The 25,226-nt window shown below is 42.5% G+C and overlaps 1 protein-coding gene across 3 annotated transcripts in view; it reads left to right on the top strand.

The window, feature by feature from the left end:
- Positions 1 to 25,226, top strand: part of ints8 (integrator complex subunit 8) — a 145,964-nt gene that overhangs the window by 91,502 nt on the left and 29,236 nt on the right. For all 3 annotated transcript variants that reach the window (XM_068031562.1, XM_068031563.1, XM_068031561.1), the window contains exons 18-26: positions 3,572 to 3,693; positions 4,725 to 4,909; positions 5,379 to 5,412; positions 7,596 to 7,655; positions 7,792 to 7,853; positions 8,035 to 8,153; positions 13,358 to 13,461; positions 20,957 to 21,007; positions 23,658 to 23,731. In XM_068031562.1, coding sequence (XP_067887663.1) covers positions 3,572 to 3,693; positions 4,725 to 4,909; positions 5,379 to 5,412; positions 7,596 to 7,655; positions 7,792 to 7,853; positions 8,035 to 8,153; positions 13,358 to 13,461; positions 20,957 to 21,007; positions 23,658 to 23,731 — 811 coding nt within the window. The remainder of the gene's footprint in view (positions 1 to 3,571; positions 3,694 to 4,724; positions 4,910 to 5,378; positions 5,413 to 7,595; positions 7,656 to 7,791; positions 7,854 to 8,034; positions 8,154 to 13,357; positions 13,462 to 20,956; positions 21,008 to 23,657; positions 23,732 to 25,226) is intronic.

The raw sequence follows: 25,226 nt of genomic DNA, 5'->3' as shown, positions 1-25,226 counted from the left end.
TCACGGCACACAAGTGCCAGGCAATGACCATCTCCAACAAGAGAGAATCTAACTCCCCATAATGTTCAGTGGCGTTACCATTGCTGAATACCCCACTGTCAATATCCTGGGGTTTACCACTGACTAGAGACTGAACTGGACCAGCCACGTAAGTACTGTGGCTACAAGAGTAGGTCAGAGGCTGAGAATTCTGTGGCGAGTAACTCACCTCTTGACTCCGCAAAGCCTGTCCATCATCTGCAAGGCACAAATCAGGAGTGCCTGGTCGAGCGCAGCTACAACAACACTCGAGAAGCTCGACATCATCCGGGACAAAGTGCCCGCTTGTTTGGCACCCCACCCATCATCTTCAACATTCACTCCCTTCACCACTGACGCACAGTGGCAGCAGTGTGTATCATATGCAAGATGTACTGCAGCAACTCGCCAAGACTGCTTCGACAGCACCTTCCAAACCCGTCACCTCTACCACCTAGAAGGGCGAGGGCAGCAGATGCATGGGAATACCACCACCTGCAAGTTCCCCACCAAGCCTCGCACTATCCTGACTTGGAACTATATCACCGTTCCTTCAGTGTCGCTAGGTCGAAAACCAGCAGTTCCCTTCCTAACAGCACTGTGGGTGTACCTACAACAGATGGACTGCAGCGATTCAAGAAGGCAGCTCACCACCATCTCCTCAAGGGCAAATAGGGATGGGCAAAAATGCTGGCCTTGCTCATATACCGTGAACAAATAAAAAAAAAATGTTTGCATACATATGTCTTGTGTAGACAATTTCTGTCATGATCTCCATACACCGCTTCACATTAGGGATCTACTTTGCTGCCGTTTCAATCAATTACACCACAAAATAATTAGGTAGGATGTGTGTCCATATCGCACAGTGCAGGAAGACCAGGCACTGCAAATGGAGTTGCTTTTTCAGTTTACCAACCATCTCTCTACACAAATTTTGCGCTCAACAACCTGCACCGCGCCAGGTGCTAACCATACCAATCTGTGACACTAAGCCATATTGACTAGGAATATAAAAGCAAAATACTGCGGATGCTGGAAATAAGAAATAAAAACAGAAAATGCTGGAAATACTCAGCAGGCCTGGCAGCATCTATGCAGAGAGAAACAGAGTTAACATTTCGGGTCTGATGAAAGGTCATCGGCCTGAAGCATTAACTCTGTTTCTCTCTCCACAGTAGCTGCCAGACCTGTTGAGTATTTCCAGCATTTTCTATTTTTATTCTGGACCAGGAATGCCCTGGATTCAGTGTGTGTTCTGTACTGAGACCATTGTTACCAATCAAGATAGCAGTGAAGTATACTATAGTTCACCTCAGTACCATTGGGCTAGGGAGACTTCAGAATTGTCATTCTTTTGATTCCTGATGCAAAATGCACAAATGGATTGAGAATTGGCTTTGTTGTGATACGTCCCATGGTTGAATCTGCTCATGCTCACCGTCTGTTCTTATGCTTGAAGAAAAAGCTAATGACACCTCCTTTGTTTTACACAAATATGGATACGCCATCTATATATACTGTTATGATCCCCATGGAGATAACAAACCAAAAGAATCCAATCCACCATCCAACTGCAATTTAGGACACGAAAAACTCAAATGGACAAGATTTCACTTTTATAGGTTTTACTTTAACATGCAAATCAAAATCAACAAAACTTGAACATGAACTAACATGGTCATTATATGTATAGCTTAAAGATTACACGTTAATTATCGGATGCAACAAAGATAGTTCTCTCAATTTTTCTGGACAGTCCTCTCAGCAAAGGTAGCACAGTTGCAGCCGCAAAGTAGTTCAGGTCTTTGAACTGTTCAAGTAGATCTCCAGATCCCGTCTTCCAAGATGCAAACGCCAATTTCCATTTGATAGCAGTTCTCCTGCAATCCAAACTCCACCTATACCATCTCCACCAAACTGCGCACCCTTCGGTATTCTGTGGTTTCTCACAACAGTCCTGATGACATACTCCAATGGTGTCACCTTCAGTAACTCTTTAAGTCAGCAAAAACAGCTGCAGCAACTTGTATTCCCCGAGGGCCCTCTCCCAGAATCAAGTCTTTGTTTTTAAAACAAACAGCTCCTAGCTTGTTTCTTTAAAACAACAACTGGCTGTTTTTGTTTCCACATACTGCAGAGTATTCTTCTAAGCTGAATCTTGAGCTCCAGTTACATATCTCTGTTTACACCTCGAATCATAGGATTGTTTGTTTTAGCTTACAGTTTTCCTTTCCAGCAAATGACTGTCACAGAAAAAACACAGACTTTGAATCTCAAAGTCATTGCACCTAGCAGTACATTCAACAGTTCAACTGCTCACTCGGACGCCATCACAATACACAATTCATTAAGAGTAATGTATGCATAAATCATTTTCATACTTTATTTGCCACATGGTTTCATATTTTGCAGATATCAAAATGAAATGCTGCACATGAATGAAAACTACTTAATTTCAGTTGCACTCTATAAATTCTCAGCCAAACGCTCATTTTACGAGTTAACATTAGCATCGTATAATAAAAGCATAACATCTTCCCCTTTTCAAAGTTGAGTTTTATCAGTGCTCAATGACTGACTCCTGTCTCTTTCTCACCTGCCCAAAGTAGACAGTCTAACCATACATCTTTTTCCCACAAAATACCTTAAATGCAAGTGCTCTTGCCATCTAGAAACGGACACAGGTTGCAAACGTACCCAATTCTCAAGTCAAACTGTACCCCTATATGGTAAACCTTCTGTTTGCTGCTTACGCACAGTGATAATGTTTAAGTACTGCGTTATATTCCATAAGATTGATGTTGACAATCTCCTGTCTCGTAGTATTCTGTCTCCCCGACTCTACCTGAGACCTCTTCATAAACTAGAAATTTAGTGCTATGTATCCTACCTAGCTCAACTTATAACATTTATAGTCAATAGAATTGCCCCTCTATGATTTTCTGAGCTGACCATTCGGGTTCGCAGAATTCAGTCTGACCCAATTTACCTGCAGCTTGTGTCAGATTCTAGAGGGCAGGAATATCTGCATTTATTGTTTAGGGACATGAGGTGTACCCTTACCCAAAGTGCTTTTGAGCATCTGTTCTGGGCATGTGAGAAACGAGTTTTGTAATTATTTTGTTATTGCAACTGATTATGTCTCACCGAACATTCATGTGTGCATTTCCAGCTGGATAGACATCAGAAGTAGGAACGCTTGCCAATTATTCTCTCCCCTACCTGGTGAAGACCTGCCGCAGCATCCCTACTGACACAGCAGTTCAGGTTAGGTAACTCCAATACAGACCAGGGGTTGAACCAGGGACCTTTCTGGTTCGGATCAGCTGTTCATGGGGTAACCACTGGGCCATCAGTGTTGCAGTTGAAGCCTTTAAAATTTCCAAGCACTAACATCCTCACTTTTGTCAGTACAATAATTCACTAAAAAGTTTTTTTTTAATGTGTTTGTTTATTGCTGAGGTAGTGTTAGATTTTAAAAGTGATTGAAGAATATAAGAAATGGTGGATTACTGTCTATAGATTATATGAATTTTTTCAAATGTTTCAGATATTCCACTGCGGCAAATTATAACTGAAGAGTGTGTTGCTTTCATGTTGAACTGGAAAGAGAATGAATATCTGACACTCCAAATTCCTGCAGCGCTTGTCCAGAACAATCCATATGTTAAGGTAACCATATTTCTGTACTTTACTCTAGAGCTTTGTTAAGCAAAAAGAAAGCTACTCAGCTTGTCACATGTTGCTGGTTTGAGTGAAACCAGCAAATCCCCTTGCAGAAAAACTTTGGAGCACCTTACTTATGAGCACATCACTGCCTTGAGACACATGTGCCCCTGTGCTATGTCCATATCATTTTCCTCTGGCATATGTTGCAATTATGTGATCAGAGCAACTATAGTATTAAACTTTTTAAGCTATCCCATTCATCTCCTGTTCTTAAGAAGAGTGACTGCCAGATATCCATGAATAAACTTCATTAGGCTCATCTTATATTACTTACCACCTTGCGTTAATGTATGACATTCTTCAGGAATAAAGTCTCTTCCACAGAACAGGACGTAAGAGGATACCCAGCGAGAGCTTTCCACGAGTCCAGTCGATTTGGAATACCAGAGAACAATTTGTTTTTCACGTACAATAAATTCTGAAAGGTTCTGCTTCTGGCACAAAATATTACTTGTTAGGAGCACAGATCAGAGAATTGGCTACAGATATCAATATGCCCAGTACACAGCAATTTCACTTTTCCAGTTGCTGGCGCTATCATGTTTCGGAATGCAATGGATTTTCCCATAATTTCAGGAGATTTGCATGAATGAGAGGTGAGTTATTTGACTGACAAATGGAATTTAATTTGGAGACAGAAAACAGGAGCTACGACTGTATATTCGATGTGTGGGTTTTTATTGATGGAAGAAGATTCGGGTGTAGTTGTTGGAAGGATTCACTTAATGTGTTGTCAAATTAAATCACAGACCAGAATTGTGGCCCTCAACAGAAAGTTAGTGAGTGACCGTGCTTTTGTGGCTGTACTAACAGGTAGATAACTTCTGTTTTTAAATAAAAAAAATATGAGCACACATATGCTCCTGGGTCACATTTCAGTAAGTAGCAAAGCTATAAATTTTGTAGTGAATTAAAATGTGCAGGATGGAACAAAATGTTTGGAAACATTTTTTTTTCCCTTGTGTGTCTTGCAGCTGGGACAACTTTTGGCTGCAACTTGTAAAGAGCTTCCTGGCCCAAAAGAAAGTAGAAGAACTGCTAAAGACCTCTGGGATGTAGTGGTTCAGATCTTTTGCTTATCTAACCAACACAAGCGAGCCAATGATGGAAGAATCAGTTTAATTAAACATCGAGAATCCACACTCGGGATCATGTATAGGTAACAACTTCTGCATTGCACTGAGGTTTCAATGTAATTTAAGAGCCTTTCTTTTTAAAGACCTAGTTATACACGCTAATTTTTATCAAATCTAATCAATATCAGATTTAGAACATTACATACTCAAAGGACTCCAGGCCATTTCAATTGTGCACAATTTCGCACAAAAAATCAAAGTAATAAAATCTGTTTGTTGATTTGTTCAGGAGGATATTCATGTTCAAAAATGTTTTGTGCTAATAACTACAAGCAGTATCACTATTCAAATTGTGAGAAATAAATGCTGAAAAGTGTTTCCAACCTGGGCTTGAGAATGTTTCTTGCCATTTTGTACTATTGAAGATTACTTATGTTGCATGCTTATTAGGCATGTAACAATCCTAAATAGGTTAATTCCCCAATGAAACAGAGTTGGTGTTGTATAAACTATAATGTCTATTGTATATTAATTTTCTTTCTTTGGCTTTAGGAGCGAGCTGGTAACATTTATCAAGAGACTGAGCGTAAGTATCAAGGGTGTTCGAGAAATTGAATCAGATGCTATTTGACCTAATTTCCATTTTTATGTCATGTGATATGGAGCCATTCATTATTGAGGTTTCAGTGAATTTTGTTCAAACAGCTTTAGAGCCATTATCTCCTGTCCTCTTATCCCACTCCCTGTATTATTTTGAACTAAGCAAAAGATGGTACAGAATGATAGGAATTGGTGCTTTCCCTTAACAACATAGTTAAACACTCAGGTGCAGGTCAAGAACTTTCCCACAACACGGAAGAACCAGCCCTCGGTTTCTGTTATGCACCTCTCAACATTTTGTTGGTATGGTTGGAATTTTATGCTCACCCACGCAGCGGGTTTAGAGACGGAGAGAGCATAAAATCGGCTGTGATGGTGGTGGGACGGGAGAGGGGAAATTTAGTCTGGGGCGGGATGGCGGTAATCTGATTTAGTGATGTTAGTGACTGAAGAGAACTCCCCTGCTGTTTTTCATCATAGTGCCATGGGATCTTCTGCACCCATGAGATGGCAGATGGGGCCTCAGTACTGCACTAGTAGCCTATATTTTGTACTCGGGTCTTTGTAGTGGGATTTGAATGTGTAACTTTCTGGCTTGGAGACAAGAATTCTACCAGTGAGCCATGGGTTAACATGGCTTGGTATGGCCTTGCTTCTCAATGCCCAGTTTATATTTTGATGTGAAAATTCCAGTCTCCTCTCTCTGTTTGCTGCTTCTCACCTGACTATTGTGATCTGTCAGCATCACTCTTATTTATCCATCTTCCCCCTCATATTGTCATCTCTCATCCAATACCTCTCCTCCTTTGTCCAGCGCTACAGGATTGCTTTGGTGTGTTCCATTCCTGCCCAGTTAAACTCAGTCAGTTCATCTCCAGAAATGGCTTCTTTTTCTTCACCCACCCGCACCATCACACCCGATTTTATGCTCTTCCCACGTCCAAACTGTGAATGGCCTTCTCGCCCCACTGCCATTTGAGGCATGGATAGAGTGGATAGTCAGAAGCTTTTTCCCAGGGTGGAAGAGTCAGTTACTAGGGGACATAGGTTTAAGGTGCGAGGGGCAAAGTTTAGAGGGGATGTGCGAGGCAAGTTTTTTTACACAGAGGGGAGGTGGTGGAAGCAGATACGATAGCGACGTTTAAGAGACGTCTTGACAAATATATGAATAGGAAGGGAATAGAGGGATATGGGCCCCGGAAGTGCAGAAGGTGTTAGTTTAGGCAGGCATCAAGATCGGTGCAGGCTTGGAGGGCCGAATGGCCTGTTCCTGTGCTGTACTGTTCTTTGTTCTTTGTTCTTAACTGGGTAATTAACCCCCAACTAAGGACCTCTTCCTGCTGCAGCCACAATTACCCATGCAGTAGGCGGCCCTGTTGCCGCACAGGAAGAACCATGTGAGCTGCTTCCTGGCTCCGGGAGGAGGGTGGGTGGGGGGGGACCCTCATTCGAAGACACTTAATGCCTGAATGAGGGACCCAGCATTGGGAAAGATAGGGCCCACTGAGGGCCACCTCCACCACCCCGCTCTTGCTGTCGACCTTCTACCCCGCAAGGCCCCTCCTGCCCTGACCTACCTGAGGCCTGGCTCCAGCGACGATCCTTGACCTTCAGGGTGGTCATTTCCAGCAGCTGCCGCTGCCTCCACAGTCGGCTGGACTTCGGCGACAGGGTCCTAAATCCTGTGGAAGGCCCACCACTGTCCATTTAAGTGCCTGATTGATACTAAATTCGGCGGACCTTCCAGAAAAGAGGTGACGCAGGGATCTCGGCGTCAGTTTCCCCCGAAGTCGAGTCCCTCGCCGCCAGCATAAAATTCTCCCCTAAGGTGTCTTAGGCAGATGCATGGAAGCAGATTGCCCTATTAGCTGTGGATAGTGCAGGGACTTTGCAAATCCTGGTGAGGTAAGGGGAAAAAATGTACAGTTTTTAAAATGGAGAGTTACCCCACAAAGGAATTGCTTTGGAATTTTTTTTCAACCACCATATATCATGCCTAGTTTTGAGATGCAGTTTGTGTATTAAAAAGCACAATCAAGGCACAGAGAAAATTTGAAAAGCTCATTTTATATTGCATTTAAAATGTATGACAACTTGTATGGTATTTCCTTGCAGAAACAGATCGATAATTTTATCCTGGAGAAATCATGAAACCTTTTTGTTTTGCAGGATCCATTGGTTCTGACAACATTAATCTCCCTGTTTGTGAAGTTGCACAACATTGTTCGGGTTTGTATTGGTTAATATTTTAGATAGGACGTATTAACACATTATAATGCATATTTTAGTACAGTGAATTAATTTAGCAATATTGATTTTGGAATAGTTTCCACTACTAACTAAACTGATGATTTTTCTCTTTCAGGATGACATTGTAAATGATGTCACTGCAGAGCATATGTCTATTTGGCCAACATCCATCCCAAAGTACGTCTGTGCTTAGAGACAATTTCACCCCGTCATTGTATTTATTTAAGTAGTTCTGGCATAAATTGTATGCGTCCGTATGTGTGTATACGGAAGTGCACTATTTTAATCTCTCTTCAATTAACCGAGTAATTGGTTTTGTTTGCTATGTCTCAACATTTTTTTGCTTTTGATTTGTAAGCTTGCAGTCAGTGGACGTTGAGGCTGTTGCTGTCACAATGAAGGAACTGGTCAGCTATTCATTAAACATCAACTCCAGTAACCACTTCTGGTTAATTACCCAAGCCGATATTTACTTTGGTAAGTATGACAAATTTTAAATCACCTACTCAAATTGTTTTTGTCAGTTAGTGTTTTTTGTTAAATGTCTGTATGTGGCGAAAAGTTAAATGAACCTTGAGAATTTTTACAACCAATGAAGTAGTTTTGATTTGACGGCGCTGTTATTCTAAAGTAAACGCAGCAGGCAATTTGCACACAGCAAGATCCCGCAAACAGTAATGTTATGATGACCATGTAATCTGATTTAGTGATGTTAGTGACTGAAGAGAATTCCCCTGCTATTTTGCACAATAGTGCTATGGGATCTTCTGCACCCACCTGAGATGGCAGATGGGGCCTCAGTACTGCACGAGTGTCAGCCTATATTTTGTACTCTGGTCCTTGTAGTGGGATTTAAAATGTAACTTTCTGGCTTGGAGACAAGAATTCTACCACTGAGCCATGGGTTAACATGGCTTAGTATGGCCTTGCTTCTCAATGCCCAGTTTATATTTTGATGTGAAAATTCCAGTCGCCACACTCTATTTGCTGCTTCTCACCTCACTATTGTGATCTGTCAGCGCCACTCCTATTTATCCATCTTCCCCCTCATATGCCATCTCTCATCCAATACTTCTCCTTTGTCTAGCGCTATGGGATTACTTTGGTGTGTTCCATTCCTGCCCAATTAAACTCAGTCAGTTCATCTCCAGAAATGGCTTCTTTTTCTGTCCCCACCCCCATGGTCATTTCTACACTTCCACAAGGATTTATCCTCAGCCCCCTTTGTCCCTCAATCATTCACACGTAGCATCAGCTGTCCTGTTCATGCTGAGGATACTAGCTGCACTCTCCTTGACTTCTGTTGACTGTGAGACTACTTGCCCAATAATCAAGTCTTGGGTGAGTCGCAACTTCTTGTAACTCAACACTGAGAAAATAGAAGCCATCATCTTCAGCTCCCCACCTAAGCTCAGCTCTCTCATTATTGATTCCAACCACTTTCTTCAGCTGAACCTGATTATTTGTAATCCTGATGTCCTGTCTGACCTTGATCAAAGCTTCAGAACCCACATCCTCTTGACCTTTCCATTGAGAACTATCGGCATAAGATCGGCAGTCTTAATTTCTCTGCTCCCGTCACTCACTCTAACCTGTCTCCTGCTGTACTTGCTGCACTCTGTTCTCTCAGGTCTAACCCCTACGTTGTGATCAAACCTGCTGACAAGGGTGGTGTACTGACCTCTAGCTTGCAGAGGCTGAGCCCCACTCTCAGACACTTCTTCCTACCTCCACCAGACCATGACCCCACCACCAAACATCAAGCCACTGTCTCCAGGGGTGTCACTAACCTCATCTCCTCTGGAGATCTTACCCCACAGTTTCCCACCACTAGTCCCGCAACCCCAAACAGTCTACTTCTACCTCCTTCCCAAAATCTACAAACAGGCCTGTCCCGGTAGGCCTATCATTTCAGCATGTTCCCGCCTCACTGAACTTATTTCTTCCTATCTTGATCTCTTTTTCTCCCCTTGTCCAGTCTCTTCCCACCTACTTCCATCATCCTTCTGATGCCCTACGTCATTTCAACAATTTCCAATTTCCTGACCCTAATCACCCCCGACACCTAGTCCCCTTCCCGCGGCACCTTCCCATGCATTCACGGGAGGTGTAACACCTGCCCTTTTACCTCCTTTCTCCTCACCCTCCAAGGTCCCAAACTCTCCTTCCAGGTGAAGCAGTGATTTGCTTGTTCTACTTTCAATTTAATATACTGTATTCACTGCTCACAAAGCGGTTTCCTCTACACTGTGGAGACCAAAAGCAGATTGGGTGACCACTTTGTGGGACACCTCTGCTCAGTCCGCAAGCATGACCCCAAGCTTCCAGTTGCTTGCTATTTTAATTCACCACCTTGCTCTCACGCTCACATTTCTGTCCTCGGCCTGCTGCAGTGTTCCAGTGAAGCTCAACGCAAGCTGAAGGAACAGTATTTCATCTTCCGATTAGGCACTTGCCAGCCTTCTGGACTCAACATTGAGTTCAACAATTTCAGACCATGACCCCCATCTTGATTGATTTTTTTTTTTACCATATGCCTGTCTTGTTTTTCATGTTTTTGCTTAGGGCAGAGCTATTCATTATTCTTCCATTAGTACTCTTTCTAGACAAATGCTTTTTTTAACTACAACTATGACCACTCCCTTTGCCTTTTGTTCCATGACATCGTTGTCATTTAATCTCTCTTGCCCTCCACCCTATCACAGGCCTTCCCTTTTGTTGTAGTTTCCCCGTCCCCCTTTTCAGTTGCTCAAAACCTCTTGCGTTTCTAACCTTTGTCAGTTCTGATGAAAGGTCATCGACCTGAAGTGATAACTGTTTCTTTCTCCACAGATGCTGCCAGACCTGCTGAGCATTTCCAATATTTGTTTTTTATTTCAGATTTCCAGCATCTGCGGTATTTTGTTTTTATTATTGCCTGCCTTCAACCTTGTCTCAGCTCCTTCAACACTAGTTAGATTTTTTCTTTCACTTCCAGGCTTGACTATTCTAACACTCTTATTGCTGGCATCCAATTCTCCACCTTTCATAAATTCCAACTTGTACATAATTCTGCCACATGCATCCTATCCCACTCACCTGTAACTCCTATTCTTGCTGATTTAAATCAGTCCTCAGTACATCAAACTCACACTCCCTATCTGTAAACCTCTATATGGCTTTGTCCCACTTATCTATCATGTCTTCTCCAGCCATGTTTCCCCCTTCCAGGTACCCTGTTCCTCTAACTCCATCTTGCTACATATTCCCCTTATTATTGGTGGCAAAATGTTCAGCTGCTTCAGTTATACCCTTTGCAACCCCCTTCTTAAACTACTTACCTTTTATTAAAAAAAAACTTCTCTTTAACCATGCTGCACCCTGATTTCTTCCTTTGTGATTGTCCATTTTCTTTGTAGCCAGTTGTGAAGCTTGTTGGGATTTTTAAAAAATATTAAATGCTGTACCAATGCAACTTATAGTTTTCTAATGGAACCAACCTAAGTATCTCAAACAATCTCCAGACCCTAGTCTGCCTGTACGCAAAGATGCAAAAGGTCAGCTGTTACCGAGGTTACCAAACAGCACTTGTTGCTGTTGTTACGACGAGGTGGGAGGAGTGCACTACCTTTCTCTAGTTCAACTTCACCACAAGGTCGCAACATATATTTAAATGTTTACCCAGTTATCGATACGGTCAATCATATACTCTACTCTTTATCCCAGAATAAAGTACATCAACCAGATTTCTTCAATAAACAACAAAATTATCAGTTTATTATAAAACAACACTTATCCAGTAATGAAGCATAACATTAACACAAAGATTGAAATATAAAAGTCCCCTTTTTAAATACCCAACACACGCAAACACGCAAAAAAAAAGGACTTCTCTCTACAGAGGATTTTTACATTTTAAAAAATGCTTTAGCCAAATACTTGCTAATTCTTGAAGGAAAGGGATGAGATATGTTGCGTCCTAAAAATGGCATACAGTCTGGCGTCTGAGCACGTGCAGACGGGTCACTGGGATCTTTTCTGAAGCAGTTCTTTTCAGGCGGCGTTGAGAATTAATCTGGCAGGCCTCTCAGGAGCGTCTCAGGAGAAATGCGGCATTGGGGGTTTTAGCTCTCACACACTGCATTCACAGAGTTTTTTCGAAGAGGTAGAGAAAGAGGAGCTGGGTACTTTTCAGCAGGCTACAAACCCAACTGCTTTCAATACTGTCCACACCCCAACTGAACCAAAACAATACCCAAAAGTGAAATCTCCTGACCACCATAAATCTTGACATGGGCGGCGCAGTGGTTCGCACCACAGCCTCACAGCTCCAGCGACCCGGGTTCAATTCTGTGTGGAGTTTGCAAGTTCTCCCTGTGTCTGCGTGGGTTTTCACCAGGTGCTCCGGTTTCCTCCCACCACCAAAGACTTGCAGTTGATAGGTAAATTGGCCATTTATAAATTGCCCCTAGTAGAGGTAGGTGGTAGGGGAATATAGGGACAGGTGGGGATGTTGTAGGAATATGGGATTAGTGTAGGATTAGTATAAATGGGTGGTTGATGGTCGGCACAGACTCGGTGGGCCGAAGGGCCTGTTTTGGTGCTGTATCTCTAAATAATTAAAAAATAAATAAAATGTCAGTTCTCTGTAAACATCTCCTCCAAGTCACCAAGATTTGTGTTGAAAGAAGACCTCTCAGTGACCCTTGTTTAAAAAAAATCCATAGAATCCTTTCATTTTCCCAAATCAACCAATGTTCGTAATTCTAAGATACAAGTCCTCAAAAAAAAAAATAGAAGCCCTTTGATAACTGTGCTCCCATGGTTTGATTGCTATCTGTGTCTGCAGAGATGTGTTAGGTTGATGAAAGTGATTTGTCATTTGTAACCATACTGCTTCCTTAGAAATACAGCATTATATCTGTTAAATAGACATATTTCTTCTAGTATCTGTTAAAGATTTAAAAATATTTTAAATTAAGGTTTTATCAGTTGAAATGCTGTCCTTAAAGGCCAGTTTTTCAGCTAATTGAAAGCCAAAACTTGGTAGGTGGACACGATCAATGATCTTTTTTCGGGGTTGATACTCCAGTACAATGCTGATGGAGTGCTGCACTGACAAAGGTGCTGTCTTTCGGATGATCCATTAAACTGAGGCCCTGTCTGCTCTTTCAGGTGAACATAAAGGATCCCTTGGAACTATTTTGAAAAGAATAGGGGAGTTATTGATGTTGTGCTAACCAATATTTATCCTTCAATCAACATCACGAAAACAGATTATCTGGCCATTATCACATAGCAATTTGAGGGAGCTTGCTGTGTGTAAATTGGCTGCAATGTTTCTTAGATTCAAACAGTGACAACACTTCAAAAAAGTACTTTGTTGGCTGGAAAAGGCTTTGGGTCGTCCTGTAGTCGTGAAAGGTGCTACAGAAATGCAAGTCCTTTTTTTTTCTTTCAGTGTTGGAAGAAATTTTGACAAGTAAATTCTTAGCAACCCCCAAACTCTGACAGTATCTGGATGAGAAGAATCTTGTTTTCAGTACTTGAAATGTTAAATATTACTGTCTTAAAATAAAATTTGTAATTCTTTCAAGATCCTGTTATGAATCATTTAATGTATTGTGTCAGTAGTGTGATTTAAATACTAGACTACCTGAATGTAACCTTTCATGTAACATTTTTATTTTTTAATTTTTCAGCAACCAATCAATTCTCAGCGGCTCTGCATTTCTATCTTCAAGCTGGTGCCATATGTTCAGACTTTTTCAATAAAGGCGTCCCTTCTGATGTGTACACAGACATGGTAAGAAGGAACAGGAAAGAGAACTACAAGTTGAAATTTTCATTAACCTTTTTTTTATTGTTTTGTTGTCCTCAAGACATTTCCTTTTTGAAAGACCAACTCTAGACTGCACCTCAGTTCACCAGCAATGTATGAATATTTTGCTGTCTTCAATAACAAAGCTGATGTAGCAGTATTCTGCAGATTACAATGCCATAGCTGTAGTAAAGGGCTGGATTTTTCCCTAGGCGGACTGGAGCTGTCCATCAATTGAAAAGTCGATGGCGAGCCCGCTTCCGCCTAGCCTAGGGATCCAGCCCACATTTTATGGTTCCCAGGCCTTTAATTGTTCTGAGGCGGGGCTTCCGCACGCTTGAGGCAGGAAGTCCCGCCTAACGGAGCTGCCGGCCAATCAGTGGGCCAGCAGGTCTTAGTCCCAGCAGCGCCACCGGGAGCGGTGACCACTGCTGGGACTGCAGCCCAGCTTCAAGAAGATGATCTCTGGGAGTCCTGGAACCAAGGTATGTTTTTGTTGCCTCGCAGGGGGTGATTGGTCAGACCCTGGCGAGGCAAGGGTGGTCGATTGGGGGGACAGGGGGGCGTGTTGAGGGTGGTTGGGGCAGCGGGGTGGTCTTCCATCAGGCACAGGTTGCCCGATTATGAGTGCGTCCTCCCCAGGCCGTCAAAGAGCTGCCTGCTTTTGTCAGGCGGCTTTTCTCGGGCCTGGGCTACTCAATTGCCATGGGTAACATCCCCGTGGCGGCAGATGGAGGCCCTTAAGTGGCCGTTAACTGGCCACTTAAGAGCCTTGAATGGCCTGGGGCGGGTGGACCGTTTTTCACTGCTGCTGCCATGTGTAAAATGACAATGGAGGCAGGAGGTGGTCGGGAAGGGCCCCCCCCCCCCCCCCCCCCCCGAGCCTCCCTGTCCATTTTACGCCTCTCCCCCCACCGCCATCATCCCGCTCGTTGTGGAGTGGAGGGGGGGGTGGGGGTGCGTGAAATCCCGGCCAAAGTGTCAGGTTCTGTCTTTTTGCTCCAAAAACAAATACTGGAAACTATGCCTACTACCAGTGATTACTGCTGCAAATGCATGGGCAAGGACAAGATTGGGTTTGACTGTGTTAACCCAACAGATGAATAGCCTGCCAATGCTCACTATTGAGATACACATAAATAATAGCCTCTTGTACAAGGTTTTAGAGATTCTGTTAGAGGTGGAAATTAATAATTCCGAAAATTGATTATACAAAATCTGTTTCCCTGCACTGCTTTAATGGTTTTGGCTGCATCTCACCTTCAATGTGTCATACTGTCCATCTATATAACACATTTCAAGTTCTTTACTTACAACAAAAACGAATTACATGACAAAATGTCAGCTTACTAGGAAAATGTTTAGATTATGTAATAAGTTTTCTCATCACTTGGTTTGTTGGTGTGATGTAAATGCTATATTTTATCACACCTGACACATTTTAAGCTGTTTATTAACAGGGGTCAGCAAAATTTCCGTACATGGACGCAAGTGCCCGTGGTAAAAGATTTTGAGGTGTATGACTGGTAATTTCAGGAATGAGAAATTTCCCATTGGCTTCTTCAAACCGGCTTTTAAAAAAAAAAAAATCACAGCCCTCAGTTTCACAGCTGACAGCTGCTTAGAGCAGAGACAGTGCTTCCGAATCTCAGACAAGTCCATGGTTTTCTGGCAGGTTCCGATCTTTTTTAAAAGCCTGCGGAAAACCCCAAATTTGTCCAAGGTTCGGAAGCGCTATCTCTGCTCTAAACACCTGTCAGCTGTGAAACTGATGGCTGCGATTTTTTTAAATAAACGGACCAACCACAAAGCTGCTCAGCTCCCTCACAGAGAGAGAGGGGACAGAGAGAATGGGGGGGAACAACACATGGGGACCGGGGGGGTGGGGAACACTGGGACAGAGACAGAGAGTGCGATCAAAATCACTCCTGACAGATGGACATCTATCCAGCATACTCCACATCGCTACAACTTTACAGGAAAACACTGACTACTTGTGCAAGCAAACAAATGGCAGGTATCTCACTAAATCAGTGCCCAACATAGTAATGAGAAAGTAAGTCAATAAATTAGACTTCATATAAAGCTTCTTCACAAAAATGCACATTTGTTGTTTTGATAGTAAGGTAAATTTTTAATGTCTTTATCTTTCCAAAGTTGTCTCAGCAGCCCACTATGTAAGACAAAAATTGTAATGTGGCCCCCAGCGAAAAGTTGGACACCCCTGCTTCAAACCTTTAACCTTTTGTTTTAAACTAACCTAGCAGCTAAGTTATTTTAAAACAAAAATTTAAAGGTTTGTGTTATGAAAACTAATTTTAGAATGGCACAAGTCCCTTAGGGAATTTCTCAATTTCTGCATTCTGACACACATTACTTTCACCTGGGACACAAGCTCAGTAACATGTTGAAAGTTGCTGGACTTTTACTTCAATGTAAATGTCGCAATTCCGCTGCTATCCATTTGGAATCACATTATTCCAGAACTTGTATTGAGGGAAAAACAGGCAAGAAAATCCAAGGAATCTCCAGAAGTCAGCACTGTAAGTTCCTCAGTACGGTTTAATGGGCTGACTGATATTGGTAAAAACAGTATGCTGCTAACCCATATACGATAATTAGTAAATACAATGTAACGGATAGCCTTAATAAACCTTAATCCATGATGAACTGTCTATGATTCCTTAACAAAATCTATGCTGCATTTGAAAGTTGTCTGTATCATATAATTACGTTGTTAAAAGTGCGCATTTGTTAACAGGTAAGAGATTTGGCTTGGACATAAATTGGTTAGTCTGGAGTACAGTCTTCCAGATAGTGACTAAACATTTTGTAACTGGATAATGCATGCAGTAACAACCGCTCGATTTTTTGCAGAAAAGCTTTTTGTTAATTATCTTGTCAGCTGAATCAGATTCGACAGTGATCGACTGAGATATAGACATGTGAATTTAAGAGAATTGCTTTATTAGAGAAACTGATGGACACTCTTTATTTGTAATTGTGTTTATCTAATTTTCTCACAAGCTTTGGTGAGCAAATGACATTTTGTTCACGAGAGAGTCTGTTGTTTCTGTATTTTCGACTCCTGGTTTAACAACCTGTCAAGATGAATAAACTAGTCTTGGCTACCTACAGTTACTCTCTCTGTTCCTTTCTGCCCCACTCTGCTTTTCTGTTTCACATGACTATTCTGAAGTACTATCTGCTTTACCCTGTAAAATTCTCCTGATTTGGAGATCACTGCCCTTTTGTTGGCTGCCCTTTCTTCAGACACATATTGTAAGCAGGTGGAGAAGTTAAACAACAAAGACCATCACGGGTTTAATTGTCTTGTGACAACAGCTGAGTGCGAAATGGTTCGTCTTCCTGTTGCTGGTTTTTCTACTGCCTCACCTCAATGACCACAATAACAATCCTCTCCTTGAATTTCATGGTTTATTGGCTGCATTTACATTCCTGACAGTGTGAATCCACAGACGTCATCCACTAAGGTCAATCTACCACCCCGTGACACGGTGTAGCTAACTATTCTGTCAACAAAAGTAGTTCACATTGGCACTGCATTCTATTTTGCTTGCTAGCTAATGCAGTTGTTCTGCGCTCCATTGATGTTTGTCTGCTTAGCTACTTTAATTATAAAGAGAAATGTGGTTTAAATCAGATTGTATTTTGATGGCATTAGATTGGCTATACACTTTATATACAGCTTAATTGCCTCCATGTCCGTGGCTGCGTCAATAATTTGTCAAATGTCCGTAGTGCAACATGTTGGTGCCTATCCCTGTTTATTAAGGGAATTAATGCAGGGGTTCAAGTTATTGTAGAAAAAATATTTACATATGAAACTTTAATCATATTATACCAGAGCTTTTTTCTTCAATGTAAAGTGGTTTTCGATGTACATCAGTTTAAAAGCAGCACTGTAATTAAACTCAGATTAGTAATCTGAATCTGCATTGTTCTTAAGACCTTCCATGAGTCTGTAGTACAACTAGCCCAGTGCAAAGCCAAGTGTTGCAATTGGTTGACTTAATTTTCAATGTTTTACAACAGTAAAAGAGAATCCTCACTTCTGTTGTCACTAGGCAGAATCCAGCTCACAGCTAGTACTATAACTCTGATCCTCCAGCTGTATGTTGCTCAAGACTAAACTGCATTTACTTTAATGCAAGAAGCCTTACAGGTAATGTAGATGAACTCAGAGCATGGATCGGTACATGGGATTGTGATATAGCTATTACAGAAACGTGGTTGAGGGATGGGCAGGACTGGCAGCTCAATGTTCCGGGGTGCAGATCCTTCCGGTGTGACAGAGATTGAGGTAAGAGAGGAGGGGGAGTTGCACTATTGATTAGGGAGGACATCACGGCAGTACTTGGAGAGGATATCCCGGGGGGAATGTCCAGCGAGGCCATATGGGTAGAACTTAGAAATAAGAAAGGGGTGATCACTTTGATGGGATTATACTATAGGCCCCCCCAATAGTCAGAGGGAAGTGGAGGAGCATATATGTAGAGAAATCACAGATAGGTGTAGGAATTATATGGTTGTAATAGTAGGTGATTTTAAGTTCCCTAATATTGACTGGGACTGCCTTAGTGCTAAGGGATCAGATGGAGAAGAATTTGTTAAGTGTGTCCAGGACAGTTTTCTGAAGCAGTATGTGGATGGCCCTACTAGAGAAGGGGCTACACTCGACCTCCTCTTAGGAAATGAGGATGGGCAGATGGTTGATGTGTCAGTGGGGGAGCACTTTGGGACCAGTGACCATAACTCTTATTAGCTTCAAGATAGTTATGGAAAAGGATAGGACTGGTCCTCAGGTTGACGTCCTAAATTGGGGGAAGGCGAATTTTGATGGCATCAGACAGGAACTCTCAAAAGTTGAATGGGTGAGGCTGTTTACAGGTAAAGGGACGTCTGGCAAGTGGGAGGCTTTTAAAAGTGAGAGACGAAGAGTTCAGGGCCGGCATGTTCCTGTTAGATGGTAGGGGAAGGCTGGCAAGTTTAGGGAACCTATGTTGACGAGGGATATTGAGGGTCTGGTCAGGACAAAGAAGGAGGCATATGTCAGGTATAGGCAGCTGGGATTGAGCGAGTCCCTCAAGGAGTATAGGGGATGTAGGACTACACTTAAGGAAATTAGGAGGGCGAGAAGAGGCCATGAGATTACCCTGGCAGATAAGATAAAGGAGAATCCTAAAAGATTCTATAAGTATATTAAGAGTAAAAGGGTAGCTAGAGAGAGAGAAGGATCAGTGTGGCAATGTGTGGAGCCGCAGGAAATGGGCGAGGTCTTAAATGAATATTTCTCGTCCATATTTACCGTGGAGAAGGTCATGGAAGCTAGTGAGTTCAAGGGAGGGAACACCGATATCCTGGAGCATATCAACATTACAAAGGAGGAGGTGTTGGAGGTTTTGAAGCGCATTAAGGTGGATAAATCCCCAGGGCCTGACCAGGTGTATCCTCGGATGCTATGGGAAGCAAGGGAGGAGATTGCTGGGACCCTGGCAGAGATTTTTGTATCATCGTCAGCCACAGGTGAGGTACTGGAAGAATGGAGGATAGTTAATGTGCCTTTATTTAAGAAGGGCAGCAGGGATAAGTAGAGAACTAGAGGCCGGTGAGCCTTACATCAGTGGTGGGAAAGTTATTGGAAGGAATTCTGAGAGACAGGATTTATATGCATCTGGAAAGGCATGGTCTGATTAGAGATAGTCAGCATGGCTTTGTGCGTGGGAAATCATGTCTCACAAATTTGATTGAGTTTTTCGAGGAGGTGACCAAGAGGACTGACGAGGGCAGGGCGATGGACGTTGTCTGCATTGACTTTCGCAAGGCCTTTGACAAGGTTCCGCATAGTAGGCTGGTCCAGAAGGTTCGAACACATGGGATCCAGGGTGAGCTAGTAAATTGGATACAAAATTCGATTGGTGATAGGAGGCAGAGGGTGGTAGTGGAGGGTTGTTTTTCAGATTGGAGGCCGGTGACCAGTGGTGTGCCGCAGGGATCGGTGCTGGGCCCTCTGTTTGTCATATATGTTAATGACTTGGATGTGAATGTAAGGGGCATGATTAGTAAGTTTGCAGATGACACCAAAATTGGTGCTATCGTGGACAGTGAAGAAGGTTGCCTAAGGTTACAACAGGATATAGATCAACTGGGAAAGTGGGCAAGGGAGTGGCAAATTGAATTTAATGCAGACAAGTGTGAAGTGATGCATTTTGGGAAGTTAAACCAGGGCAGGATAGATACAGTGAATGGCAGGACCCTGGGGAGTGTTGTTGAGCAGACAGACCTTGGGGTGCAAGTACATAGTTCCCGGAAAGTGGCAACGCAGGTAGACAGGGTGGTGAAGAAGGCGTATGGCATGCTTGACTTCATCGGCCGAGGCATTGAGTACAATAGTTGGGCCGTCATGTTACTGTTGTACATAATGTTGGTTAGGCCGCATTTGGAGTATTGTGTGCAGTTCTGATCGCTACACTACAGGAAAGATGTGATTAAGGTAGAGAGGGTGCAGAAAAGATTCACAAGGATGTTCCCTGGTTTGGAGGGCTTGAGTTATAAAGAGAGATTGAATAGGCTGGCTCTGTTTTTCCTGGAGCAAAGGAGGCTGAGAGGGGACATGATAGAGGTATATAAAATTGGGAGGCATAGATAGGGTCTGTTTCCCATGGTAGGGGTGACTAAAACTAGAGGGCATAGATTTAAGGTGAGAGGGAGGAGGTTTAAAGGGGATCAAAATGGTAAATTTTTCACACAAAGAATAGTGGGTATCTGGAATTAGCTGCCTGAGGAGGTGGTGGAGCCATTTAAGGGGCATCTGGACAGGTACTTTGAATGAGCAAGACATAGAGGGATATGGAATTAATACAGGCAGGTGGGATTAGTATAGATAGGCATTATGGTCGGCATGGATGCGGTGGGCCGAAGGGCCTGTTTCTATGCTGTACGACTCTGAGACTAAGAGCAATATCTATAATATGACACCATAAGATTCCTGGTGGATGAAAAGTTACAAAATATTTTGCTGCATGTCAAGTAACTTTTTTTTTTAATTTGTTCTCGAAATGAAAGAGATGCTGGCAAAATTAGTTATTGTCCTATTGTCCTATGGTCCAATGGTTAGACAGATGCATTCACAACCAATTCTTTCTTTGGGTTTGATCTTCAACTTCGTAGCAGCTGATATGAAAGTTCGTAGTGTGTTAATGGCAAAATAACTCAGGAAGATCATAACATATAGGAAATGAGTTTGCTTCTCTAGAAGGAATGCATATTGGAACTATAATATAAAGATGTGGTTGAGCAAGACTTCACTCTTCCCTCCTGCTAGTAAGAAGACAGTATGAGTAAAGTCTGCTCCCATGGGTCTGAAAACCACACTCGTATTGCCCAACAAGGTAAATGTATAGCTGTTTACTTTGTTTTTATCTAATTTATGTTTTTCTATTCCATTGGTGTTTTTAAGGTGCTGAAGAGAATGATCAAATGCTGTTCTATGTTAAATTGCCACACCCAAGTAAGTAAGAGACTGCTTTTTAATGTTTGATTTATTGCAAGCTCTAATATAGATGGTCTATTCTTCTAAATTTATATAAGCCAAATGTCAGACCTCTTGAGTATATTGAGGTTGAATATATGATTTGTGCTATTTGAGTGTCGGGATGAAATATGACTGTTCACTGTTAAGTATACTACCTATGAAGTAGTACTTGAATGTAACGGCGGACAGTGAAAATATGCTATAGGGGCCATGGTGCTAACCCTTGACCTATTGTGCATTATCATGTTTGATTTGCAGTGTGCTCTTGTTCATTCCATGCTCTTCCCTCTATTTGTTTCACTTCATTCCCATACTCCCTATGCACCAGGTTCTGTAGTAGGGAGACTACTCCATGAATATTCCAGTGGTTTGTGCCTATCATAGCTAAACGCAATCCAATTGAGCCAACAGCATCACTTGTTTCACTGGTACTTTGGTCCAAAACACTAGACCTCCGTTTGTGTAAATGTTGGCATAGTTGTAATTAAAGTACCTCCACGGCTACCACTGAGCAAAGCATTAAGGGCAAGAGTACAATTTCTTAAAGGTTCAGTATTCCAATGTTGTTTTTCTTTTGTCTTGTGGATGTGAATGATGGCAATTCTCATTTTGTCTTGAATGCTCGACTATGTTTAAAGCAGCTTGCTGCTGTCGACCAGGTGAGAAGCTGGAGCACTGTCATTGCATCAAGGTCTCTCAAATTGAACAGGACTGTGGGGGCAGGTGGAAATTAGCCAGAGTTCCTGCTTATGACTGCTTTCCAGTGACAACTGCAAAAAAAAAATGCATGAGTAGACATTAGTTGAGAATGGGATTGAGTTCAACTTTGCTTCCCTCCATTCAAATAGATTAGTACAACTCACTGTCTTGTGTTCACTACATAAAGAATGGCTAACTGGAAGAATTAGAGTACTGTTGGCACCTGTGGAATCCTGCCACAGTAAGGGTTAGTTCCTTGAGAAGAACAGAAAATGGAAGAAATATGAGGGGGAGTGAGGAAAATAATTTCATTCGATATTTTTTATTGACTTTGATTTGAGTTTCCAATTCACTTAGGTTTTTTCCCTTCCTTGAAGTTCTGTGGTATGATCCCATGGGCCCTAGCTGCTCCTCCAATACCTTGTGCAAGTGGCCATTCCTAATATCTTAAGATCTAGGCAATGAATATTGGCAGGCCATTCAATTGTGACAGACAGAATTTCATTGGGAATCACTGAATAGCGATCAGAAGTCCTGACTGATTTTTCTCCACCTTTCCTACGCCTGAAACCAATTGTCACCCCAGAATTGCCACACCACCTTGGATTGGCTATCATAAGATTCCCTAGCAACATGATTTTCATGGTTCAGTTGCATACTGAGCAACAAATTTATCAACTAACCCACATGGGGAGCTCTTTAAAGATTCATTCATGGTGTGTAGGCATCACTGGCAAGGCTGACACTTAATGCCCATTCCTAGTTAACCTGAGATGATGGCTGTGGGTTCCCACTTCTTAGTAACGGGTTGATACAACTGACTGAATTGTCAGGCCACTTCGGAAAGAAATGACAAGTCATCTACGTTGGTGTGGGACTGGAGTCACCTGGGCCTGACCAGGTAAGGACAGCAGGTTTCCTTCTCTAACAAACATTAGTGAATGAGTTGAGATTTTACGATGATCCGACAGGTTCATGGTCACTTTTACTGAAAGCAGCTTTTTAATTTTCAAATTTGATTTAACTTGAATTTGAATTCTTAAGCATGAGTTTGGGAACAGTTTTGTGCTGCAGTTTCATTTGCACTAGAATCTCTTTGCGATTGCTTGACTCCAATTAATCAAATGTCAAGAGAGGTAATTTATATTGCATCTTCCAGTGCTAGATTAGAGGCATGACCCCAACAGGAAAGCATATTACAATAGCTACATAGTCCCCTACAGCATGACATCAGAAAGAAAAATTTAAGAAGTAAATACATCAGCAAAAACAGCAACATGTATTTATATAGCACCTTTAACATAGTAAAATGTACCAAGTGCTTCACAGTTCCATAATCAAATGAAATTTGACACTGAGTCACATGAGATATTAGGTCAAATGGCCAAAAACTTGGACAAAGAGGTAGGTTTTAAGGAGCATCTTACGGGATGGAAGAGAAGTGGAGAGGATTAGGGAGGGAATTGCAGAGCTTAGGGCTTTGGCAGCTGAAGGCACAGCAGCCAGCCAGTGATGGAGTGATTAAAATCTGGGATGCTCAAGAGGCCAGATCGGAGGAGCACAATATTTCAGAAGGTTGTAGGAGTGAAGGTGATTACAGAGGTAGAGAGGGGTGAGCTATGGAGAGATTTGAGAACAAGAATAAGAAGTTTAAGATCAAGGTGTCACTTAACCAGGTCAGTGAGCACGGGGATGATGGGTGAATGGGGCTTGCTGCAGAGTTTTGAATGGCCTCAAGTTTATGGTGGGGGGGTAAGAATATGGGAGGCCAGCCAGGAGTGAATAGTCAAGTCTAGAGGCAACAAAGGCATAGCTGAGGGTTTCAGCAGCAGATGAGCTGAGGCAGGTGCAGAGTTGGGCAAAACCAAACCAGTAATGTATTTCAGTTTTAAATGTCAAATGTTTAAGCTGTATTTCCTTTCAACAGGTAGCAATTTTGTGTCAGTTTCTCAGAGAGGTGGATTATATGACTGCCTTCAAAGCTTTACAAGAGCAAAACAGGTACAATATCCCCAAATGCGATAATAATTATATTATCACTTGTTACCAATAGATCAATGAATGGGCTCAGGTAAAATTGTTGGTTCAGTGTCCTGTAAAAATGTTTTAATGTTATGATTACAATGCACTTTTCTTTGCATGTTCTATGTGGGGTTGCTACTTTGTTGTTTCCTCTAATATTCAGTGGTTTCACAGCTGAAGCTGGTTGCGAAGATTTACATCATGCCAAACAACGTGCCATAGTTTTCAAGAGATCATTTAGACAACTCATCATCGGTTGGCCTTCGTTTTCTTTTTGTTCCCCTCCAACTACTATACTTCTACTTCCTTATTCTGAGATGGTGCTTCATGTTAGGGTACAGTTCCATTGGCCTTGTTAACCCTTTAGTACCCCACCTGTTGATGTTGCCATATATAATTTCTAACGGGGATTACCTGAACAGCAAGCAGCAGCATAAATCTTGTCCAATTTCCCCTTCCCAGAATGAGGGTCCTACTACTCCAAGCTGTGATTGGCTATCTTGGTATCTTATCTTTGTGGTGGACAACTAACCGGAGGAAATGGCTCCACAAATATCCCCATCCTCAATGATGGGGGAGCCCAGCACATCAGTGCAAAAGATAAGGCTGAAGCATTTGCAAAAATCTTCAGCCAGAAGTGCTGAGTGGATGATCCATCTCGGCCTCCTCCTGAAGTTCCCAGCATCACAGATGCCAGTTTTCAGCCAATTTGATTCACTTGATATCAAGAAACGACTGAAAACGCTGGAAACGGCAAAGGCTATGGGCCCTGACAGCATTATGGCAATAGTACTGAAGACCTGTGCCCCAGAACTTGCCATGCCCCTAGCCAAGCTCGAACACTGGCATCTACCCGCACTGTGCAAAATTGCCTAGTATTGTTCTGTACTCAAAAAGCAGGACAAATCCAATTGGGCCATTTACCGTCCCATCAGTCTACTCTTGATCTTCAGTAAAGTGATGGAAGGTGTCATCAACAGCGCTATCAAGCGGCTCTTGCTTAGCAATAACCTGCTCAGTTTGGGTTCCGCGAGGGCCACTCATCGCCTGACGTCGTTACAGCCTTGGTTCAAACAGGAACAAAAGTGCTGAACTCGTGAGGTGAGAGTGACTGCCCTTGACATCAAGGCAGCATTTGACCGAGTATGGCTTCAAGGAGCCCTAGCAAAACTGAAGTCAATGGGAATCGGGGGAAACTCTCCGCTGGCTGGAATCGTATCTAGCACAAAGGAAGATGGCTGTGGTTTTTGGAGGTCAATCATCTCAGTTCCAGGACATCACTGCAGGAGTTCCTCAGGGTAGTGTCCTAGGCCCAACCATCTTCAGCTGCTTCATCAATGACCTTCCTTCAATCATAAGGTCAGAAGTGGGGATGTTCGCTGATTGCACAATGTTCAGCACCATTCGTGACTCCTCAGATACTGAAGCAGTCTGTGTAGAAATGCAGCAAGACATGGACAGTATCCGGGCTTGG

The sequence above is a fragment of the Heterodontus francisci genome, chromosome 5 (genome assembly GCF_036365525.1).
Source record: "Heterodontus francisci isolate sHetFra1 chromosome 5, sHetFra1.hap1, whole genome shotgun sequence".
NCBI lineage: Eukaryota > Metazoa > Chordata > Chondrichthyes > Heterodontiformes > Heterodontidae > Heterodontus > Heterodontus francisci.
The sequence above is the reverse complement of the archived record's forward strand: the minus strand, read 5'-3'. Positions and strand labels throughout refer to the sequence as shown.